Source organism: Xyrauchen texanus, chromosome 16, assembly GCF_025860055.1.
Source record: "Xyrauchen texanus isolate HMW12.3.18 chromosome 16, RBS_HiC_50CHRs, whole genome shotgun sequence".
NCBI lineage: Eukaryota > Metazoa > Chordata > Actinopteri > Cypriniformes > Catostomidae > Xyrauchen > Xyrauchen texanus.
Window position 1 is genome coordinate 14,425,795 of NC_068291.1, and position 11,103 is coordinate 14,436,897.

The 11,103-nt window shown below is 39.7% G+C and overlaps 1 protein-coding gene across 1 annotated transcript; it reads left to right on the forward strand.

Moving 5' to 3' along the window:
* Positions 1–125: 125 nt before the first annotated feature.
* On the forward strand, positions 126–5,192 carry LOC127656829 (uncharacterized). Its single transcript, XM_052145309.1, has 3 exons — positions 126–721; positions 3,086–3,261; positions 3,354–5,192. The coding sequence occupies exons 1-3, from the start codon at positions 556–558 to the stop codon at positions 3,762–3,764; spliced, it is 753 nt and encodes a 250-aa protein (XP_052001269.1). The 5' UTR covers positions 126–555; the 3' UTR covers positions 3,765–5,192.
* The last annotated feature ends 5,911 nt before the right edge of the window (positions 5,193–11,103 follow it).

Below are 11,103 nucleotides of genomic sequence, written 5' to 3' on the forward strand. Positions count from 1 at the left end.
GTAGGGTGGAGTGTCGCATCCCAACAATCATTGCAGATGCATCACCCTTACGGGACGTATAATGTACAGTAGGTGGCGGTAATACTCCTTAGGGGTGAATGGCCAATAAAGAAGAAGTATGACCCTTCAACATGGCTGCCATAGTTGTTCTCCCTTCGATGTGCCCTATGGAGGCTGATTGAGCCAAGCTTACACTGCACAGTCGCCCTGCGACTCACAGACTTATTTTCGTCGTGCTAGTGCGAACACTGCAGGATTGATCAACTGTATCAATTACACCGGCGCATACTTTCTCTGAATTATTCGCAAGCTCGTCACAGCGCGCACACCTGACGACAAGACATCTAGATATCAAGCTGTTTTGAAAAGTGTCGTTGCGTCTGACACTAGTCTCGTGTTGTCGCAGGAGTTCGCACATTACAAGACCGTTCGTCGTGAGGTCTGAGACTCCTCATAGCAGACCAGACGTCGCCGACTCGAAACATCAGAGGAGACGTGCTTTAATCACGTAGTGTACACTATCCAGTGTGTCCCCGTTGTGTGTTTCCCAGAAGAATGCCATCTAAAGGAAAGCGCATGTGGACGGTGCATATGGAGGAGAGGCTCATTGCTCTTTGGAGCCACTATGCCTATTTGTATGACATATCCGATATGTTATATCATGACAGACCACTGAAAGAGAAGAAATGGTTGGAGATCGCTGCAGAACTAAATATACCAGGTAAGTAAAGCGGGGTAGAGTTGCTTTTAAATTCTATATTCGACAAGAGAGCGTAAGGGACCCTCTGAAAACTCCTCACACTGCGCTATAACGTCACTGGCGTCTGAGCATTCAGTTGACCTACAAGTTCTATCCTAACACACACACACACACACACACACACACACACACACACATATATAATTATTATTATTATTATTATTTTTTCTTAATATGGTTATTTTGATCTTCAGCTTTTTTGTCAATAGGAAATATAAACGTTAGACTCCCAGACATTATTTTTGAAAATAGAAAAGATTAGAATAAAAGAACAGGGAGCCCTGCAACAGATGTCATGTCCCCCACAGAGCATCCCACTAAACATTGTGTCAGTCTGAGAATACTTATAGAGACAGAAGCAATTGAGACAGCATAAATATATAGAAGAACTGTGGTGAATTCTCCAAGAAGCTTGGAACATCCCATCTGCTAACAACCAAGAAAAACTGTGTCCAGGTGTATCTAGGAGAATTGGGGCTGTTTTAAAGGCAAATTTGGTCACACTGAATACTGATTTAGCTTTTTATATTTACTGGACTTTGAATGACATTAAGTGATAAATAAAAACTGTCATTATTTTTGAAGACATCCTCATTGCATATTTTTTCACATTCTTTCACAAGAGCCTAAAACTTTTGCACAGTACTATATATATATATATATATATATATATATATATATATATATATATATATATATTAACTAGGGCTGTCAATCGATTAACATTTTTAATCTAATTAATTACACGGTGTCCCGATTAATTAATCGTGATTAATCACATATACAAATATTTGCTGAGAAAGCCCCTCATATAACAATAATTCAATATATAATGATGAAATAATTATACTTTATTACTATACTATTACTATATACTTTAATTATCTTTAAATATAATAATAATAATATATATATATATATATATATATATATATATATATATATATATATATATATATAATACAAAATATTCAGATAATTAAAATGCATTACATTCTTGTGGCAGAAGAGTTAATCATTGATAAGACAATGTATTGTTTACTACTATATTATTGATCATAAGTCAATCATTGGCATACAGTTCACAGCAATCCATTACACAAGTGAATTTGTCAATCAGTTTGAGATTTATTGTGAGGGCTTGTTTAAGGACCCGTCAATTTACACCTGCATCAGACTTTTTTTTTTTTTTTTAGAAACAAGCCAGGGGTACATAGTACACAATACTACAGATATATTTTACAATAATGCCAAGACATTATATTCATTACATAGTGCAATGGTTTTCAATACTTTGGAGTTGTTGGAGGTACAAAGAGTTTTAAATAATATTTCAAGTCTTTACAAAAAAGTGCAAATAGGGGCTTTATAGACATAAATGTACACTTATGTATTAAAAACTTGGCAAGAAAAATAAAGAGATTAATCAGAAAATATTAACTTAAGTTATCAAAACTGTGAAAACCAAATAAAACGTCTTTATAAAGCAAAAATAGAGGTACGTACAAACAAACAAACTTTTCATCTACAGCATTACAGAAGGAGCAAAGTGGATCTATTTCAAGGAGCATGTTTCTTAAATAAAGATTGACTGGGTAAAAACGGTGTAACAGTTTAAAGGACACCTCCTTAACCTCATTTGTAATTAAATATGTATGAGGTAAAGACCATACGACCTGCGTCAGACATGCTTGTGTCACGTCTCGGGTGTGTTGCGTCATAAAAATAAAATGTTTAGGTCACTGTGTCCTTATAAATATAGTTTAATACTCAATCTTTAAACACATCTTAAGATCCCTTAAAGATCGCATTTGCGCTCCTTCAAGTGTTTTGAACGCAAGAAATTGTTTTCTTCACTGTATAAACTATGTGTTGCTCACACAGCTGAAATTTCAGTTACTGCCCTCTGGAGTATATAGTTAAGCATTGCGATTAAAGTGTGTAAATTATCGACACCCCTAATATGAACAGATATTTATTACATGTACGTTTACATAAACGTTGTGTGTGTGTGTGTGTGTGTGTGTGTGTGTGTGTGTGTGTGTGTGTGTGTGTGTGTGTGTTTATCACACTGTTTAGTTTGTATTGATCATAGTCCAGGTACACTGTAAAACAAAATACCATGGACGAAAGTAATGTACTGTAAATGTGTTGGATCAAATAGAAATATATCCTTGCAGAAACAACTGCAGGTACCACTTTTCTGTGTGCTTTTCTCCTATATTGTTGTTCTTCAGTTCTTGCTTTGTATGTTTATGGTTGTATATCTACAGGAGGTATTTTTGTGCTTTTGATCTTCCAAATTGTTCAAATAAATTTCTTCAGTTGAAGATGTTAAACAGAGGGCTGGGTCATTAAGGACACAGTATTCCAGGCTTCTGAAGCCACGTCCAAGTGGCAGTGGTGGCAAACCTCTAACATCCAAACAACGCTGGCTCCTGGACAATTTGGAGTTCTTAAGGAGACATTACACCCCAATGCTCAGTAAAAGTAGTTTGAACGTAAGTACATTAATTAGGTGAGCAATACTTTTATACATAAAGGATTCATATTAAAAAGAACATTTTTATTTAGTTTATCTCTATCTTTACAGCTTACTCCAGAACAGCCGGATGTTGGGCAGAAGCCATCCGATGTTGATGTATGCCAGGAATTTGCTTATGAAGTTGGAAGTTTTTCAGATACGTCTGAAAACATTCCGGACTCTAAGAGTGTACCACGGCAGACAACTCCACATCGTAAACCACATCAGGGCAAAAAGAGAACGGTTTCGAACTTGGACACTGAAGTGGAGGCGATCGCTGTGTTTAGAGAGATGTCAGCCACAGTAATGGCTGGCTTTAACCAAGGAAATGATTTGGAGGCCACTTTTGCTCAGCAGATTGCATCCGACCTGCGTGAAATCCAAAGTCCTGCGTTACGCAAGATGGCCAAAAGACAAATACAGATGTTGGTCTATGAATATCAAGACAAAGACCAGCTTGAAAGGAGGGAGACTTCATGATCACAGAGTGAACACACTGTCAGCAAACTGTTTTTTGTTTGTTTGTTTGAACTTTTGTTCATGTTTCACTTGTCAAAAGAGGTTCAAAAGACAAATGCAGATGTTGGTCTACGAATATCAAGACAAAGACCAGCCTGCAAGGATCGAGACAATGTGAACAGACTGTCAGTAGAAAATGTTTGTTTTTGTTTTTATGTGTATTATTTGTTTTAACTTCTGTTCATGATGTTGTACTTTTTCCCCTCTTTTTTGCTTTCTTGCACATTTGCTGCTTGACAACAGCATTATTTGTACCTTTTGTTTTACTCTTCAAATGTGAACTAACAACTTTTCATTTTTAATTAACTATTTTTTTCTTTATTTATTACTTGGTGTTATATTGTGCCACATAACATATACCTTTTATTTATGAATATTGCCACTGTGTACTTCTGTATTGTGAGATTATACATACATTTTACAATTTGTATTTTTCACTTTGCTGTATTTTATTTTATATATTTTAAGCAGCGTTCACTTTCTACCAAATGACAGGCACGTTTTTGTTGCCCAGCTCTTTGCGCACATGACCATAAATGTGTGAAATCTTTTTATATTAAGGACCTGGTCTTTTTGTACCTTTAACAGTGTCTTTTAGCATAATAGTTTAAGAGGCAGACAATTAGCAGGGAGGTACCATTTGCAGGCTATTAAACCATTCTGCAAATATAAACAGTTTATGTGTGACACAGATAGTTCTTTTAGCACAACAATGGCAATACAACCACATGAAAATTCTTGAACAAACAATACATGTGAACTCAGTACAAATGCTTCTTTAACAGTGCTTTTTAGCATGACAATGTCAGAAGCAGACAAGTATCAAGAACCTGCAGACTTTTGGACCTTTATTGGAAAAAGAGTATTCCTGATTATAATTTCTTAATGGTAATGGCCCAATTTTAATTAACCATAACAAAACCCTGATATCATGTTACTTAAAGGGATAGTTCACCCAAAAATGAATCTTTCATCGCTTACCAGCTTTCCTAGATGTGTACTTTCTTCTGCTTGAACACAAAGATTTTTGGAAAAATATTACAGCTCATTCAAGTGTTGAAGCTCCGAAAGGACATAAAGGCAGCATAGAAGTAATCCAAAAGACCCCAGTAGTTAAATTGTCTTCTGAAGCGATGCACTCACTTCGGTTGAGAAACAGATTGATATTTAATTCTTTTTTTTACAATAAATCTTCACTTTCGCATTCTACTTTTGATTTTGGCGATTTGCATTCTTTGTGCATATCGCCACCACCTGGGCAAGAGGAGAATTTATTGTAAACATACTTGTGAAGGTAAATCTGTTGCAAAACTCCAGTGTTTGTAGATTTGAAGTTGAGAACTTGTACAATAAATATTTCTACTTGTAAGTTGAAATTTACACTCACAGCCCTGATGTAAAATCTTGTAAAATAAAAATCTGAAGTTGAATGACGCAATCTGCATGCACAGACAATAATCCAAAACCCGTGTTTTGAATTCAAATTTGCAGATTAAAAGGCAATGTGTAAAATAACGTTCATATTAATACAAAGACTGAGACAAACTATTACATTTTTACTTATGTACTTAAATTCCCTTTTGCAGTACAACAACAAATTGGCAGTTACAACCTCTTAAATCTACCACTGCAACTTTAAATTGCAACAAATTTAGCTAAAAACCTGTAGCAAAATCTCTTGGTTCACTGAGATGAAAGGAAGGAGTCATTGTGTTACTAAGCTGACGCTATGGGGAGTGTCCTTCTACACAACCTAGTTGAAACACTTCTACAATTATGCCAAGATCGGCTATTGTGCTTAAGCCTTGCCCTTTTAGGCACAAAGCTGTCCGGTATAAAAGCAGGCGCGCAAACGGCATTCTTCAGAGTTTTCTGACTAAGGGACAAAGAATGCATCATTCGCCCGTAGTGCGGCCAGTTTACGCAATGTCTTGTTCCTTTCATCTCAGGGAACCAAGGTTACATACATAATTAAGATGTTCCCTTACAATTCAGTTCACTTCACATTGCGTCCCGCCCTCAGACTTGTGTATGTTGACGGCAAAGTAGTGGAGGCCTTCTAGATGAGAGATGAACCGCTGTCTTGAAGGAAGAAAATTCTGAGGAATGGTGTTTGCATAACTGCTTTTGCACCGGACAGCTTTGTGCATAAAAATAGTCCCATCATGCCACACTACACAAAATAACCTTCCCAGAATGGAAAAATGATGCAGCAGTGACTGGCCCTCATGGTGAGCCAGGAGCCATATATATATATACAGTGAGGAAAATAAGTATTTGAACACCCTGCTATTTTGCAAGTTCTCCCACTTAGAAATCATGGAGGGGTCTGAAATTGTCATCGTAGGTGCATGTCCACTGTGAGAGACATAATCTATGTATGATTCACAATGTATGATTTTTTAACTATTTATTTGTATGATACAGCTGCAAATAAGTATTTGAACACCTGAGAAAATCAATGTTAATATTTGGTACAGTAGCCTTTGTTTGCAATTACAGAGGTCAAACGTTTCCTGTAGTTTTTCACCAGGTTTGCACACACTGCAGGAGGGATTTTAGCCCTCTCCTCCACACAGATCTTCTCTAGATCAGTCAGGTTTCTGGGCTGTCGCTGAGAAACACAGAGTTTGAGCTCCCTCCAAAGATTCTCTATTGGGTTTAGGTCTGGAGACTGGCTAGGCCACGGCAGAACCTTGATATGCTTCTTACAGAGCCACTCCTTGGTTATCCTGGCTGTGTGCTTCGGGTCATTGTCATGTTGGAAGGAGCCCATCTTCAGTGCTCTAACTGAGGGAAGGAGGTTGTTCCCCAAAATCTCGCAATACATGGCCCCGGTCATCCTCTCCTTAATACAGTGCAGTCGCCCTGTCCCATGTGCAGAAAAACACCCCCAAAGCATGATGCTACCACCCCCATGCTTCACAGTAGGGATGGTGTTCTTGGGATGGTACTCATCATTCTTCTTCCTCCAAACACGGTTAGTGGAATTATGACCAAAAAGTTCTATTTTGGTCTCATCTGACCACATGACTTTCTCCCATGACTCCTCTGGATCATCCAAATGGTCATTGGCAAACTTAAGACGGGCCTTGACATGTGCTGGTTTAAGCAGGGGAACCTTCCGTGCCATGCATGATTTCAAACCATGACGTCTTAGTGTATTACCAACAGTAACCTTGGAAACGGTGGTCCCAGCTCTTTTCAGGTCATTGACCAGCTCCTCCCGTGTAGTTCTGGGCTGATTTCTCACCTTTTTTAGGATCAGTGAGACCCCACGAGGTGAGATCTTGCATGGAGCCCCAGTCCGAGGGAGATTGACAGTCATGTTTAGCTTCTTCCATTTTCTAATGATTGCTCCAACAGTGGACCTTTTTTCACCAAGCTGCAATTTCCCCGTAGCCCTTTCCAGCCTTGTGGAGGTGTACAATTTTGTCTCTAGTGTCTTTGGACAGCTCTTTCGTCTTGGCCATGTTAGTAGTTGGATTCTTACTGATTGTATGGGGTGGACAGGTGTCTTTATGCAGCTAACGACCTCAAATAGGTGCATCTAATTTAGGATAATAAATGGAGTGGAGGTGGACATTTTAAAGGCAGACTAACAGGTCTTTGAGGGTCAGAATTCTAGCTGATAGACAGGTGTTCAAATACTTATTTGCAGCTGTATCATACAAATAAATAGTTAAAAAATCATACATTGTGAATCATACATAGATTATGTCTCTCACAGTGGACATGCACCTACGATGACAATTTCAGACCCCTCCATGATATCCAAATGGGAGAACTTGCAAAATAGCAGGGTGTTCAAATACTTATTTTCCTCACTGTATATGAACTATGGTCATATAGTATGAATTAATCCCTTCACGAACCCAGTCGGGATGGAAGTTTATTTGTAATGAAAGCGCCTGTGACTTTTGGAAAATACAAATGTCTGAATGCAGGTAGTTGTGTAAACTACCCCATACTAAAAAAAGAGGGGCATAAGTATATATGTTTGGCCAATGAAATAGCAAGTGCTCTAGACAGAGAGGACATGTGATGAGAGAAACAATCTAGGATGTAAAACTTTTCGAATGTGTTTTTAGAAGACCATACTGCTGTAAAACATATGTCTTGTAAGGACACCCTGTTTGTCCATACCCATGAAGAGGCCATGCCTCTAGTTGAGTGTGCTTTAACACAAACTTGGCAATTCGCACCTTGCGACTAGTAAGTCAGGGCGATCGCATCAACGATCCAGTGAGAAAGTCTTTGCTTGGAGATGGACATTCCTTTCGTGCATCCTTCATAGCACACAAAGAGCTGGTCAGACCCGCAAAGACTGTTCTTCATCCAAATTAAATGGAGGAGGGAAAAAGGCTTGAAGGTGAACCAAGCTATGATATTAGAACCTTAGACATATAGCCTTTCCTGTGTTTGACAGAGGCTTTTGAATGACCCGGACTAAACTCCAGACATGAATTGTCGACTGACAGTGCTTGCAAATCACCATTTTACTGAGGCCAAAGCCAGCAGTAATGTGGTCCTAAGAGAAAATATCCGCAATTCAACATAGTCCAGAGGCTCGAAGGGAGGCCCTGCGAGTGCTTTTAAGACCAAGTTAGGTCCAAAGTCGGGACTGAAGCCGCAGGAGGGGAGTTTAGCTGTCTCGCTCCCCTAAGGAACTTTATTATTAATCATGTTTGCCAATAGAGGTGCCGGCTTCAGGTGTATGACACACAGATATAGTTGCCACATAAACTTTTTTCAGATGGCAAAGAGCAAGTGTCTGTTTTCGAGGTAATTCAAAACACACACACCATTAATTTTCAACGGGGCGAGTGCTGCATTGATACATTTTGTGAACGTGCGGGAAGCCAGAGGCAGACTGAAAGGTAGGACTTTACATTGATATGCAGTTCCCTTGAATGTGAACCTCAAAAACCACCTGAGACATGGTGCAACTGGTACATGAAGTCTGTGAACTGACTGAAGCCCACCATACTTCTCCAGAATGAAAAAACAATGACTGTAAATCCCGCTGTGTGAGTGTCGCAATCAGGGACAATCTCTATCGTGTTTTTTTGTGAGGAGACTGTGATTCTCTGCGTGCAGTACAGCCACATCCTGTGGTCAGACCACAGATTGAAAAGCGGCAGTGACGCGAGGTGGCCAGCATTCAAAATTAATCGTATGACCGTGCTCGATCATTTTAAGCATTCAGTCTGACACGTTTGTGAGGGGTATGCCACACATTCACGCAGCGGGACAGCAGGCTTATTACTTCATCTGAAAAAACCTCTATCACGTTCTTTGTTAGAAGATTGTGTATTTTGGCATCTTCTGACGGAACTGTGGAAGACAAAACACAGTTGAAACGGGGGGACCGACGTACAAATGGATCTTATAACCATGTTTGATCGTTTTTAGCACCCAATCGGAAATGCCCATAAGGGCTCGCCACGCATCCGTGAATGGTTCTATACAAGCTACTCAAAGTCTACTGAATGATTGTTGAAACACTGTTTACTAGCTATAGCAAACCAGTTGATAAGTCACTTTTAGTCAGTTAAATAATCGGTGCGGAGCTCTTTGAACATCTCTGGATCGTAACCTTGCCCTTCCATTTGCTTGATGAGCTTAGCTTGTAAAACATGGATCACCGGCATCCCGAGTGCTGAACCAGCTTGGCTCGTGACTAAGTATGCTTTTCCAGCCAGTGCGGACGTCTGTCAACACGGCTTGGCAGTTTGAACGGGGCATGAGTTCAATGCCCTGCTACTCACCAGGCAGAGATATGCTGCTGCTGCCTCTTCCACAGGGGGTAGTTGGGCATAACCTTCGTCTTCTCCATGGTCCTCTTTAGTGAGGAGAGTGGAATCACTCTGCGAGCGAGCTGAATAGGGTGCGCAACAGGATTTTGTCAGTTCGTTATGAACTTCCGGGAAGAATGGGGCAGATTTGCGGAACTCGGAAGCCGTGACCAATCACAGGAGCTGGAACGATTGATACCGGACCAATCAAAAGGAGCACTTACTTGGTGGCTATCTACTTTATATAGAGTTCAGCATAAGTTATAATTCATCTATTTTCCCGCTGCACCTAATGTAGAGATATAGAAATGTGCATTTAAAGGTGTTTTTATTATTTGCTCAATTCCCTTATTTAGATGTCAAAATGTGATTTAAATTTAAGTGCATATGACCTTGGTGATCTCAAAATCATTATTAAAGCAAGTCATCGTGGTTAGGCATTTATATATCTCAAGTTCTATATTATATATCTTATTCTTAAGGCGTCATTGGCTACATTTACATGCACCCTCATAATATGATTAAAATGGGATTAAGGCAATACTGTGATTAAACGGTTCCTCATGTGAACAGAACATTTGTGATTGTAATGTGTGTAATGATAATCGCAGTAAGATACGCGGAGTACTCCTATTTGAATCGCATTATACTGGCATTTAAAAGCATTTCTTCCACTCTGACCAAAGTGTGCCTGGGCCAGTGGTGCAGACAGATGATGTTACGCTCAAGCAAAGGTTCGAAAACATCAAGAAACAAAAGCTGCACTTATTTCTCGCCTCGTCTTCATGCGAAACAGCAGTTCCTTTATGACTCAATAGACTTGACATTGCGTAGCTAAGCATATGAGGATTACCTTCTTACACACCTTATTCTAATATTGGCTATGGTGTTTGAGTCCCGCCTGTTTTGGCACAAATCTGTCTGCTAAAAAAACAGGTGCACAAACACCATCTCCTCAGAATTTCTTCCTTCAAGACAGTGATCATCTCTTGTCTAGAACCCCTCTAATGTCGCTGTCGAAATATATACGAGTCAGCGGGTGGAATGTTCGTGGGAATACTTTCCACTCCCCTGCAGTGTTCCGGTGAACATCACACCACCTCACCGCTTGATGCTTCGCTGGTGAACGGGCCTCAGCATCCTGATTCCCCGCAGTGCTTCGGCAGGGTTTGTGTATCCTTACAAAGCAATTGTATGTTGTGTATTGTATACTGTGCGATGCGACTTTAAATATATATTAATTTATATATTTATATATCTAAAAGTCACATGCCAGACACATCCCACCGTCAGATCAGCATGAGAGCTACATTTACTGTCTGGGAGACTGTCCTCACTGTGAGAGCATGAGTCTCAAGATGCTTCGCCGTGAATCACCCTCGTTCTGAGGGATGATTCAGCCTCATGCGCCCTCCCAACCACCTCTTCTGTGATACCTGAGGATTCACACGAGGTGGCACGGCGGGGCCGCGAGGGTGAGCAGGATGACTTTGAGGTGGTCC